Source organism: Sorex araneus, chromosome 1 (genome assembly GCF_027595985.1).
Source record: "Sorex araneus isolate mSorAra2 chromosome 1, mSorAra2.pri, whole genome shotgun sequence".
In the NCBI taxonomy this organism is placed as follows: domain Eukaryota; kingdom Metazoa; phylum Chordata; class Mammalia; order Eulipotyphla; family Soricidae; genus Sorex; species Sorex araneus.
This window is the reverse complement of record NC_073302.1, coordinates 221,852,893-221,866,862: the sequence shown is the minus strand read 5'-3', so window position 1 is coordinate 221,866,862 and position 13,970 is coordinate 221,852,893. Positions and strand designations below refer to the sequence as shown.

General features: G+C 50.7%; 1 protein-coding gene across 4 annotated transcripts in view; it reads right to left on the bottom strand.

Moving 5' to 3' along the window:
• The window catches only part of ATP7B (ATPase copper transporting beta), a 75,597-nt gene that overhangs the window by 35,814 nt on the left and 25,813 nt on the right, over window positions 1-13,970 (bottom strand). For all 4 annotated transcript variants that reach the window (XM_055131873.1, XM_055131857.1, XM_055131866.1 and 1 more), the window contains exons 2-3: window positions 8,512-9,730; window positions 422-679 (exon numbers count right to left, since the gene is read on the bottom strand). In XM_055131873.1, coding sequence (XP_054987848.1) covers window positions 422-679; window positions 8,512-9,685 — 1,432 coding nt within the window. In that variant the 5' untranslated portion in view covers window positions 9,686-9,730. The remainder of the gene's footprint in view (window positions 1-421; window positions 680-8,511; window positions 9,731-13,970) is intronic.

The following is a 13,970-nucleotide window of genomic DNA, read 5'->3' as shown; positions in this document are numbered from 1 at the left end:
AGGTGCACACAGTGCCCCATCCTGTGACTATGGAGTCCCCACAGTCTACACCATGCTCTAGACTTCTTGCACCTGTGGGCCAGCACCTGTCCTGCACACCAGTCCACGGCCTGGCAGTTCTGACCACTGCGGTAGAGCCCTGGTTTTCAAGCTTTGTGCACCTGTGAACTGGCATTAGCCCATGGACCAGCAGCTGCAGACCAGTGGTCTACACCAGCATTCCCCAGACTGGTGAGCCTACTCCCCGGGTAAACACGGGAATGATGGAGGGTGCTTTTTTCTGTTGATTCACTTAAAGAAAGTAGGTTTCCAGGAGGATGCTGAGAGCCTTCTTTCTGAAAGGGAGGGTGTTGGGACAAAGACAGCTGGGAGCTCTGGTCCACATGCTAAGTGCCCACTCAACCCAGAGATCACTGCTTACCAACTTCCTTCTGCAGGCTCCTCTCTATGTTGGACACGCAGGACGCACAGGTCATGCCTGTGATCTTCAGAAAGCACTTCTGGGACGCCACTGCTGCAGAGGCTTGCGGGGACTTGGGCAAGTGGCCGGGGCTGGGAGGTTTCAGGGGTGCTCCGGCCTGAGGAGCCACTTCTGGCAGAGACATGGGTGTGCCCACTGCTGTTTGCGCCATTGACTTCCCTGCACTGTGGTTCCCAACTTGGCTGCTGGAAGAGTTGTCTAGGAGAAAAACGTCAGCATCCCAATGAGAAGACTGAGTAACAGTTTTTACACCAGGAGCACCGAGGGTAACAGTGTTCCAATGAGAGCCTAGGAGAGAGTGCCAGCACTTCAAGAATGGGACGTTCTGGGCAGATGAACGTGTTCACGACAGTGTAACAAGTGTTTACTGGGCCCTTTGCCAAGCATTGTATGTGTACGGCCCTCTCCTCTTTCAATCTTAAAATAGCTCCATGTTGTAAAGGCTACCATCAGCATCCCCGTTTAGAGATTCAGAAATGACTTATAGGAGATTCGTTTGTTCAAGTCCCTCAGACAGAAAAGAGTAGAGCTACTGAAACCAGGTCTATTTAACTCTAGCATCTGACCGCTGATAGCTCACTCCAGCTAGCCACCATGTGTTTCCACCCCACAAGACTCCAAATGACCCAAACAACTTTATAGAGTGGCCTTTCTCGTGCTATAGAAGTTCGCATGTGTATCACTGTATCACTGTCATCCCGTTGTTCATTGATTTGCTCAAGCGGGCTCCAGTAACATCTCCATTCGTCCCTGTTGCGTGCTAGTGTGTGTGTGTGTGTGTGTGTATATATATATACACACACACACATATGTATATGTATATATATACGGGTATGTGTATAAATGTGTGTATAATGTATATACACATATATACATACATATATACATATATAATATATATGAGACATGAGTCCTCTATCTTTTGGACAGAGATAACCATTAGTTGGTGACTTTGCTTTGTGCTTCCCCTTTTATATAACTGATGCCTCACTTGGTTTGTCTTTTTTGCAAGTTCTTTCTGGGAGGCAGGAAGACGACTCAAAGCCATCTCCTCATGAGCTTTGCATGCAAGAGACTTGGGTTTGCTCCCCACTCTGACTACCTTAGCAGGAGGCATGGGAATTCTTCCCTCACCCTCAAAAACGCCTCCTGAAGGTTTTCCTCAGTGATTCATCATTGGTTTCCATTATTATAGAACTCAGCTTCACAGCTAGATATGTGCATGATTCTCAAGGCACGAGAGAATGGAGGCAGAGAGCCCAGCAAGCTACCGAGTATCCCGCCCGCACGGCAGATTCTGGCAAGCTCCCCGTGGAGTATTCGATATGCCAAAAACAGTAACAAGTCTCACAATGGAGACGTTACTGGTGCCCGCTCAAGCAAATCGATGAACAACGGGAAGGCAGTTGTCCCAGACGACCGTCTGTCGTCTATCTACTTCCTCCTCTCACACATACCACCTGTCCCTCTGATGACTGCCATAAGTTCCTACCAAGGCCAGAACTTAGTAGCCTTTGGTTGTTGTGGGGTTTTGTCGCTTCATTTTTTCATGATCCTTATATGAGTGAAACCATCTGATAACTGCTTTTCATCTCCTTACCTTGCTGAATACAATAATTCTGAGTCCTAAAGATGCACCCATTCTGTTCCCCAAAGCACAAATTCATCTTTTTAAATGGCAATGCAGTATTCCATTAATTACAGCTTCTTTGTCCAGTCATCTCTGAATGGACAGTTAGGTCAGCTCTACATTTTGGTTCCAGTGGGTAATGTTGCTATGAACTTGGAGGTATAAAAATCCTTTCAAATGAGTGTTTTCACATCCTTTGACTAAAATTACTACTATCATAATGGCTGGGCCATATGGGATTTCCATTTTACTTATCTTCTTTGTAGCCACCCTCATGATGCTCAGCAGGGTAGGGGGTGCAGGGGGGGGCAGACACTCAGGACACTGACTGCAGTGGACCTGACTGTTGGGGGCTCGGTCCAGCACCGCCCACCAGGGCTATGTCCAGCTGTGCTCAGGGGCCATGCAGTGCTGGGGATCAAACCCAGGCCTTGCTTAAGGCAGTAAGGGTTCTGCTGCTGGAGCTATACCCCAGCCCCAGAATATTTTTATTTCTTTAAGGAATCTCCTTGTCATTCCTCTTGTCAGTGATGGCACCAACTTAGGTGGTGTGCACAGCAACTGGCCTGCCCGCGTCCCATCTCTCTGGCCCGTCTTCAATTTCTTAAACACGGGCCACTCTCACTAACGTGGTGTGATATCTCATTGTGTTTGCCCTCCATTCCCTAATGATAAGTGATACTGAATGTTTTTTCATGTGTCTAGGGGTCTTCCTTGGAGAATAAAGGACTTTTGTCCATTTTTTGATTGGGATGTTTGCTTACTTACTCTGGACAGTAGACCTTGTCAGATGTAGGATGTGCAAATATCTTATTTCATCTGCTAGGTTACCTTTTCATTTTTGTGGTAATAGCCTGTGCTGTATACAATTTTCTACTCTATGTAGTTCTATTTATTTTTGTGTTTGTCTCCTTTACCACTTGAATTGTATTCCCAACTACATCTCTGATGAGGAGGTAGTGGAGTGGATCACCTACTTTACTCTAAGTCCTTCTTTTTGTTATGGGGGACTCCTGAAGGCTCAGTAATTCCCAGCCAAGCAGGCCTGTGGTTCAGTGCAGGGGTCAGAGGAATTGGTGCTACTCAGGCCCTGTGGTCACTGGTCAACATTTTCAGTATCACTGATGTCACCACCACTCCCATCCCACAACACACACCATGTCTGGGCCTTCTGGAACCCAGACTTCATCAACAGACACCAGCCACTCACCCGACAGAACACATTTATGCTCCTGGTCTTGGTCATCACTGAAATTGACAACTACACCCCTTGGATTTTAAATTCACAAAAGCAATGTTATAGCCACAAAGTCCTATCTAACTCCTATATCCTTAGCCCACCTGTACCAGTTCAATCTTTCCCCATGTCGCCAGCCCAGTACCAGTCTTCTGTTATTACTGGCCTTCCTAATCAAATAATGTGGTCAAAAAAATTAACAAGGGGCCAGGGATATAATTCAGGATAGTAACTCAAGGCCCCAAGGTCAATCCCTGGCACCATATACCTTTGCCCCCATCCAGCACCATAAGGTATGACTCTGGTAGCCCCAAGAAGCATCACACATCTTGTGGGGAGAAAGGGACTCTCCTTCACTGCTGGTGGGAATGCTGACTGGTTCAGCCCTTTTGGAAAACAGTATGGACCATTATCAAAAAATTAGAAATTGAGCTCCCATTTGACCCAGCAATACAATTCCTGGGAATATATCTTGGTGAGGCAAAAAGGTATAGTAGAAATGACATTTGTATTTCTATGTTCATTGCGGCACTGTTTACAATAGCCAAAATCTGGAAAAAAAAACCCGAGTGCCCGAGAACAGATGACTGGTTAAAGAAACTTTGGTACATCTACACAATGGAATACTATGCAGCTGTTAGAAGAGATGAAGTCATGAAATTTGCATATAAGTGGATCAACATGGAAAGTATCACGTTGAGTGAAATGAGTCAGAAACAAAGAGACAGACATAAAAAGATCGCACTCATCTGTGGAATATAAAGTAGCAGAATGGGAGACTAACACCCAAGAATAGTAGAGATAAGAACCAGGAGGTCTGCCCCACAGCTTGGAAACTGGCCTCACATGCTAGGGGAAAAGGCAGCTGAGATAGAGAAGGGAACACCTAGTAGAGAATGTTGGGAGGACCTACTCGGGTTGAAAGCTGCATGCTGAAAGTAGACTATAGACCAAACATGATGGCCACTCAATACCTCTATTGCAAACTACAACACCCAACAGGAGAGAGAACAAAAGGGAATGCCCTGCCGCAGAGGCAGGGTGGGGTGGGGGTGGTGGGGGCTGGGGTGGGGAGGTGGGAGGGATACTGGGAACATTGGTGGAGGAGAATGGGCACTGGTGGAGGGATGTAAACCAAATGCAAACATGAAAGTTCGTAAGTTTGTAACTAACTCATGGTGATTCACTAATAAAATTTTTTTTTTTAAGAAAAGCATCACACATCTTGACCTAAGCAACTAACCTGTGGCCTGGTACCACAAGGCTGAATATCACTGAGTGGTCCCCAGACTTCTGCTCAGGGTCACCAAGAAGGTGACAAATTAAAAGCTTTAACAGTATTTGGTTCTTTAGGGAATTTTATATTCAGTATGATAATAAATATGTATGCATTTATTTGGTATATATAAGTATTTGGTCTTCCTCCAACTTCTGGCACAGGACTGCAAAGTCCCTTGGAATGCCCTCTGGTGGGAGTGCTGGAGGCTCCTTTCTGTCAATGCAGTGACTTTCTGGCCTGGACCTACGGACAGGGCTGATCAGGAGTGTGGTCAGAGGCATGGACTCTCAGCCTTCCCCTCCACCTCTCAGATCCCAGGAGCGGAGAAGGGCTGAAAATGGAGTTGACTCACTCAGGGTCAGTGATTCCATCACCTGCGTGCTCAGCTCCCGTCAGATCCCTCCAGGAGGAGGTGTGGAGAGGCCAGGTTGGTGAGCCTTGGGGCCGGAGCAAGAGGGACCCCCTAAGAATGCAGGCTCGGCCTCTTCCCCACACCTGGCCCTGTGCATCTCCTCCACTTGGCCGCTCTGGTTAGACCCTTTGGGATAACCCAGCAATTGGAACCAGCAAGGTGGTTCCCTGAGTCCCATGAGCCGTTGCAGCCATCAAGCTCAGAGAGGTACTAGAGAAGCTAAGGCACTTGCCTCACTCTCAGCCCACCTGGGTTGAATCCCTGGCACCCTGTAAGCTGCTCTGAAGCTGCAAGGAGTGGTCCCTGAGTGCAGAGCCAGGAGCAGGCCCTGAGCACTGCTGGGCGTGGCCCCAAACCTCCTCTGAATCAGCCACGCTCCTTCCCTACCCCTTCTGGTTGCCTTTATTCTAAACCGCCCTGGACAGCAGGCCTCTGTGGCCTGCAGGCTGCGAATGAGGAGAGGCCCGGGCCTGTGCCGGACTGCATCTGTGCCCTTCCGCGTGGTTCCTGACGGGAGCTGAAGGGAGCTGAGCGCGCAGGTGATGGAATCACTGACCCTGGGTGAGTCAACTCCGTTTTCAGCCCTTCTCCGCTCATAGGATCTGAGAGGTGGAGGGGAAGGCTGAAAGTCCATGCCTCTGACCACACTCCTGGCCGTCAGCCCTGTCCGTAGGTCCAGGCCAGAAAGTCACTATTGAAAGAAAGGAGCGTCCAGCACAATGCCTGCGAACCACTCGCCTGCCCATTCTTCAAAACAATACTTCCTGTGCCAGCCGCGGTGCAGCGCAGAGCAGCCCCCAAGGGCCAGAGCGGAGGCTGCAGCACAGACGCCGAACAGGGACTAAGGCACCTGCCCTGCCTATAGGCAACTTAGTTTCACTCTGGCACCACCAATGATCCCAGGCCCTTCTGGGAGCACTGGGCAGGGAGAATAGCCCGTGCACACTGCCAGGGGTTCCCCCCAACCCAATCTCAAGGTATTTTTGCTGTCAAAGAACTGACCGAAACCTACCGCCCACCTCTCACCTGTGACATGGACCGTCCCCTTCTGCCCCCACCGTCCTTTCCCACGGGGGCCGAGCCCTGCACACCAGTGTCCAGGCTTTCTGACAACGGGTCTCGGGTTGGTTTGGCACCCAGGAAGCACCGAGTGAGAAATGAAAGCACGGGAAGGGGGAAGGCAGAGTTGCCCCTTCTCGACTACTAGAGCCAGACTCCTACCCCGCCAGGCCCCCTCCGCCCCTGGAGCCTGGGAGCAAGCAGTGGCTTGTGAAAAGCTGTCCCCGCTCGGGAACAGAGAGATGGCACAGCGGGGAAGGCACTTTCTCTGCACTGGGCTTCCCTCCCGGCACCCCACAAGGCTTCCCAGCCCCTCCAGGAGTGACCCTGAGCACAGAGCTAGGAGTAAGCCCTGAGCACCACTGGGTGTGGCTCAAAAAAAAATGTTACCCTTTCAATTCCTCCCTGCAGCTCCCTGCAGCCCTGCCTGTTACCACACAGGGTGTCTTCCATTTCCTTGAAGACCCCACCGTGTGATAAGTGCTCACTTGAGTCCTGGTCAGCACTGAGCATTGCAGAAGCCCCGTCAAATACAAACAGAGCTCTTTAACAGCTAAGAGGCTAGAAAAAGTAGTTCCCAGCTCTAAGGTTTGTCCTGGGTTAGGGATAAGCCTGGCTAAATACAAGAAGGCTAGAGAGATAAACCTGAACTTCAGAAAAGCAGCCCATGGTGTTTCGGTACAGTATGTCCCAGGATAGCACGAGGGTGTACTTACAGCAGAGCACTGTTCTGTTTATCAGAAAGTTCAGGCAAACCTACTAAAACATTATTCATTGTTTATCTGAACCACATTTATCAAACCCAGACATTTGGGATTACGGACTTTAATGCAAAGTTTCTTTTTATTGCAATAACCTGACCGTTAGTTAAAATATTGTAGACTTTAAACAAATAAAGGCAGACTTTAGGCTAATATTTCTCAACTTATTTCCAACCGTGGCCCCTTTCTGCCCTTGTTTACTTCCTATGACCGCCCGGTCCCTCCCCCCACCACCTTGTCCTACTTGTTGGCCCCTAGTCTAGTGCTCTGGCCCCTCATTTACATGGATTTCACCAGTAGCCCCTTGGAACATCCTGGGGCCCACGAGAGACGCCACTCTAGACTGTTTCTTCCCCTACTGTGGAAACAGACTGCCCCATTGTGACTTTGGCTTGAAAAAGAAAGTCCTTCCTGAAACGAGGTGCAAAGGACAGAGCCTGGAACTGCACCAAGCCACTCCACACGACTCACCCTAGGCGGGGGACGTCTCTCCGCAGCCCCCTCTCCAGGAGCCACACGGCCTCGGGCCACAGCAAGTGCAGTGGGGGCGCAGGAGCCCCACAGCGCTGGGCAGCTGCTCTCCCCGCGCCAGGGACGCTGCCACACCCCGTCCCACCTGCCCTTCACACCAAGCGAGGCTGGATCTCGGGGTCTAAACAGCGACCGCACGAACACCCACAGAGCTGTCCCTCCCTGCGTGGCCGCTCTCCCTCCTTATCGCCCAGCCCTGCCCCGCCCGCCCTGACGGCCTCCTGGAGTCCGCACCAGCTCCACCGCTCCTCCTGCCGCCGGCTCCCACCTCACCTGGGCCTGTAGCTCCTGCCCACGCTGCCAAGGGCTTTCTCCCAAGTCAGCCTCTTCCACTCCTGCCTTTATTTCCAGAACTCCACCCTCGTCTCGCCTCAGCAGCCCGCAGCAGCCTCCGTTTCCCTCCACCAGTGTCTCCTCCCTCTCCTCTCCAGCTCTCCCTCCCCCTTCCCCCCAGGCTCAGCCCCATTCACCCCCAGAACTCAGGACTCACACTCACTGTCGCCTAGAATAGGGCTCAGCTTGGACTGCATCCCAGACCCCATCTCACACTCACACACTCTCTCTCTCTCTCTCTCTCTCTCTCTCTCTCTCTCTCTCTCTCTCTCTCTCTCTCTCTCTCTCTCTCTCTCTCTCTCTCTCTCTCTCTCTCTCTCCAGTGACACTGACCTCCATTAGTCTCGTGCTCACCCTCTACTTCCGCCCCCTCCCCACCCCACACACCCACGTGCCCCCGTTATATCTCTCAGTGCACCTGATGCCATGGGTCCCCTAAAGACATGATCTAGTCTGTTTCCTTTGACTGAAATCACCAGGGACACCTCCCCCACCTCGCGCCAATATGCAAGTCTCATAGGAGGGGTTCACCCCACCCCCGCCCAGTCTCACCACCTCCTCCCAGCCCTCTCCGTGCTGCCTCTCAGAACCTGGGGGTCCCCTTGAGCATTGTCAGGTATAGCCCCCAAGCAAGCAAACAAACAAAAATCCCCAAAGCCAGGAGGGAAAGTCGCCTAATGCCATGGCCATCAGCACCAAAAGAGGCAGTGAGTGTGGAGGGCGTACTGTCAGCAGACACAAGGAAAGGCAACTGAGCCAGGTGGGCTTGGCACGCAGTGACTACCCACCAGGAATGACAGATGCCTCGAACCCCATGTCTTCTACAGCAGCTCGGAGTTCCTCAGGGTTAATCACAAAGGGATCGTGGAGAATTGTTCCAGTTCCCTCATGCAGGGAGACCAGGATCTGCCGCACCCCTTTCCTCTGCGAGATCACGCCTTCAATGGTCTGGACACAGGACGTACAAGTCATGCCAACAATGGCAAGCCTCGTGGTACAGCACGCATCCTGCCCGGGCAGCTGCTGGGGGGGCGCCAGGGGGGGACCCAGAGACCCACCATCTGTCCTGCTCCCGTCAGGAAGAGAAACTTGAAAGTTCCCAGGCGGCAGCGCCTCGATGGCCCTCTGCAGGGCTTCTGGGGAGACACGGGCAGGGTCATACTGCACTTGGGCGGTCCTGTTCTCCAAGGACACGTGGATATTCTGGACCCCCGGGAGCCGGCCTATGTTCTCCTCGATATTCAGGACACAAGACTTACAGTGCATGCCCTCCACTCTCAGCTGCAGAGGAACCACAGGAGCCCCTGGGTTCCCCGGGGTCTCTGTGCTATTGGGATTCTGGTTGGCAGACGCTAAAGGTGCCTTAGAACTATTGTCCCTTAACCGCTGGATAGTAGCGGGTCCCAGGCTCAAAGGAGTCCCTTTGTTCTTGATCACAGCTTCAAAGCCCATGTCATTGACATGGTCCCGGAGGTCCTGGGGCCGGATGAAGTAAGGTTGGTAGGTGATGACGGCCTCACGGTTGCCGAGCGAGACCCTGATCCTCACCACGCCTTGCAGCTTCCCGATTTTGCCCTCGATGGAGCTGACGCAGGACTGGCAGGTCATGCCCTCCACCCGAAGCTTGACCACGGCCTCCAGGGCTGGCTCAGACCTTGAGGGCCAGGAGGCAGCCTTGGCCTCCATGGGTCGGGCCTCAAAGCCCATGTCCTCGATGTGACAGCAGATCTGCTGCAGGTTCAGGACGGACGGCAAGTACTGCACTGTGGCGCTGCCTCGTTCCAGGGAGACCCTGATGCTCACGACGCCCTGCAGGCGGCTGATTCTGCCCTCGATGGACTGAACACAAGACAGGCACGTCATGCCCTGGATGCTGATGGTGCCAGTGGCAGTCGGGGAAGGACAGGCGTCTTCTAGGCCGTCTTCGTAGCCAATGTTGTCGAAGGCGAAATCCTGCTTCATTGCTGGCTCCCAGGCCCGGGCTGGTGCTGAGAGGTTGGAGAGGATCTACAAGGAAAAGACACCACAGTTGTTATCCTTAGAGCTCAGGATTTTTTTCATTTTATTGAGTGGGTGGGGGTAAGGGAGAGGGCTGTAGCCCACGTGCTTAGGGTTGACACCTGGCTCTGCACTCAGGCATCACTCCCAGCGGTGCCGGGGGGAACAGTGTGGGATGCCCAGGACTGAATCGGGGTTGGCCACGTGTAAAGCAATTGCTGAGGGCCCTGTGCTACCACTCACGCTCAGAACTCAATATTTTTGCAAATACCTCAGCCTGTCTGATGTAAAAAAAATAACAGAAAGCAAGGCCATGGTGTTGAAACTGCCCGAGAGAACGAGAGCATGAAACACAGGTTGGTTGGAGAGAGTGACTTAGAGGGCTGCATGTGTTCCTTCTCAACCAAATGGGCTGGAAGGGCTCCTTCCCTGGCTGGAGTCCTTGGGTTCAGCTCTGCATTCTAGCTAAGACTTTGAGGCCACAGGCCTGCCTGAATGAAACACTTTTCTTCCTCCTCAGGGTGGGAGGCTGGGAGGTTTCTGTAGGAAAGGAGGAGGGCATGATGGAACTTCCATGCACACAGCAAACACAGAGAACCCCACTGCAAGGGGACACCTGGATGGTCTCCAGTGGAGAGTCAGACGTCCCAAGAGAGCCTCTTCCATACCGGCGGGTACCTGGGACTCAGATAACTCAAACACTGGGGCTCCTGCTGCAATGTAAAGTCAGGAGCGGACACCACCTGATGCCGCTTCTCCATCTGGGGCATCTGTGTCATGCTCTTAACAGGAGTTATAGCCGGTACCCAATCAGGCCACGCCTGCACAGGCCACCCTCCAGGTCCTGGCACCTACAAGGTCTGCTGTGTATCAGGGGAATAATCATGTGTGAGCGAGATGGAAGCGGCAGGAATGGGCAAGGGCTGTGGGGTGGGCTGGAGGAACAGGGAGTGACGTTTAATGAGAAACTTCTCTGTTCTGCTCCTCTCGGGGTTCAGAACAGCCGTGCCACTGCCCAAAACTGCAAGTGCTTCGCCCAATTAAGTGAGCCCGTGATCTTAATGATCCATTTCATATGATGCAGCTTTGGCTTGATCGGTTAAGATGGCAAACTTCCAGGGCCAGAGAGATGGTACAGTGGTACAGCACTTGCCTGGCATGCAGCTGCATTGCCCAACGCCCCACACCATAGCCCCCAGCTCTACCAGACTGATCACTGAGCACAGAGCCAGGTGTGATCCCCCCCAAAATACAAAAGGGCAAAATTCTCTTTCACAGGTTCCCAGGTGACCATACTGGAGAGCTCCCGGTGGCGTATTCAATATGCCAAAAACAGTAAAAATAAGTCTCAAAATGGAGATGTTACTGGTGCCCGCTCGAGCAAATTGGTGAGCAATGGGATGACAGTGACAGTGACTCTTAATCAAATAAAGTTTTATATCAGTATTCTTTTATATTTTAAAAAGTTGAATAGACCTTCATAAATGGTACATGATCTTTTATCTTTAAATGCATGCCACTGTACATACCAACTGATCTGCAAGTAAACCTCAACAACGCACACCAACCTTCCCTATGTCTCTATGTATGAACAGATCACTAAGTGCAGCTTTTGAGTAGCTTAACAAGGTGAACCTTGAACTAACTTTTTATTTGGGGGACATTTGGGGGGGTGCCACACCCAGCAGTGGCTCAGAGGTTACTCCTGATTCTACACTTCAGGCATAACTCCTGGTCGTGCTCAGGAGACCAATGGGATGTCAGAGCTTGAACCCCGGTCGGCTGTGGGCAAGGAAAATGCCCTATTCACTGTACTACCACTCTGGTCCCTGAAATAACTTTTAAAACAGGCTATAGGGGCCTGGAGAGAGTTCAAAGGGCTGGAGAGTGAACACTGCAGATGCCAAAGTCCAGTCCGTGGCCCTGATGACACTCGCACCACAGAACAGGAGCCAATTCAAACCCACCATGGGCCTGAATGTAGCTGGGAGTGGCACTGGGGCCCACGCTGCTTGGGAAGCCCCCAAGTAAATAAATAACAGAGAAATAAAACTGACTATATAAATGTTCATTTGTAGTCACAGAGACAAGCATCGGCTGGTTTGAAATGAAAAATTATTTCTAAATGCTTCTATGAACATTCACTGTCAAGGCCAGAGAGATGGCCCTGGGAATAAGGCAGCTTCCTTGTGTGTCCTTGCACGCAACTCACCTCCAGCCCCACATATTGTTTCACGGAGCACTGCCGGGAGTCCTCTGAGCACAGAGCGAGGAGCAGCCCCTAAGTAATGCTGGGTGTGGACCAACCCCACAGACTCAACACAGTATTTCCTTAAGTGGTAGGAAAAAATGAATGGCACAGCAGGTAGGGCACTTGCCTTGCATACGAATGACCCATGTTCGATTCCTCTGCCCCTCTTGGAGAGCCCGGCAAGCTACCGAGAGTATCTTGCCGCCACGGCAGAGCCTGGCAAGCTACCCATGGCATATTCGATATGCCAAAAACAGTAACAACAAGTCTCACAATGGAGACGTTACTGGTGCCTGCTCGAGTAAATCGATGAGCAATGGGATGACAGTGATACAGTGAATTAAAATAATTTATGAACACCAATTCTAAAGAGCTTGTTGAAATAAACACACTCAAATTATCCAAGATACAACTATGGGAACAACACAAATGATTATGAATAGGAAATTGATTAATTAAATTACTGTACAATCATACAGTGGAATACTATCAAGCTCTTTAAAAAGTGAGGTGACTCTTGGACACCCATTCCCAGCTGAGACTTCTGGAGCAATCTTGGAGTGGGACGGGCCAGCAGCTGCCCAAATAAAGCTCTGACCAGTTGCTCCCACCCCCTCAAAGCCATCACCATGCCTCTGGCCGCCCCCACCACCTCAGGCCTGAGCACCATAGGGAACCTAATCTGCTGAAAACTCAGGTGCATGGGTTTTGGTGGCTGCAAACTACGTGCCTTCTCAGAGTCGGGGTGAGGGGCCCCGTACCTCCCTATAGCTCCAGAAGACCCCACAGCCATACCCAGTTAAATATCTAACTGCCCAGTAACATATTCTGGATTCTCTGGAGCTAATGCAGCTGCACCACACGTCCAAACTCCACAACCCTGATTCCCAGGCATCTCACACCAGACTGGATGGGATGTAACATAGAAGCCAACCAACGCAGATTAACAAAAACATTGATACCAAATGCTTAATTTGCAACAGCAGCTTAGTAACACCTAAGACAAGGACATAATGTCCACATAGTGAGATACAACAATTTTCACAAATTTTTTTACAGAAATAATTTTTTTTATCATTCCATTAGCTCTTTCGTGGTAACAAGCAATATAAAATAAATTATCGAAAGATAAAATAAATAAAGAAATACATAAATTATCGTGGGCCTGCCTAGGGGGCAGGTTTGAGGGGTGGTTGGGTAAAATGGAGACAGTTGTGGAGTGAAGGTGACAGCAGTGGGAGGATTGGTGTTGGAATACTTAATGTCTAAGATAAATCATCATAGACAACTTTGTAAAAATTACACACTTTATTGTGTGTAAATAAAGTGGAGGCGAGTGAATCTGCAGAAAGCCCAGGTATGCGGAATTTTGACTGAAATTTTGAGATTCAACAGATCCAGGAATGGGTGACTTCCCCCATCTCCCCCTGTCTCGGGCAACTTGACAGTCATGCCCACAAGCCACCTCTCTGGCTGGCGCCAGACAATCTCATCAACAGCCATGATCCAGAGACTCACTACAAATCTCTTGGGAGAGAGCATAAAACACGCCACAGCCACGCTGCCAGACCCCATGCCAGGCTGTTTCAATGGGGGCGACCCAGAGCGGGGGAAGGTGAGGCCCTCTCCACCCCAATGGAACCAGCCCCGGGCCCTAAAAACCTCCAGAACTCAACCATGGCCACACTCACAGCCGCTCTTCACACGCTCAGGCTGAGCCTCACCTGTGAGTGAACCTATTCCTGGATATCTCATACCTCACACTATTAATATTCCAAGATAGTGCACCACATTTGATGGTGCTTAAAGTAAAAGGCAACCAATCTTAGAGGGAAATATATTTTTACAGATATATATATATATATATGCACATAAGGCTCAAACTTTAACAATATGTTACACGTTAGTAATCTCTTGTAGAAGGGCTTAATGGCCCAACAATCTTCACACACTTTCCTCTAAGGAAATTTTTCTGGAGCATTTTCAGCGGTTTATTAA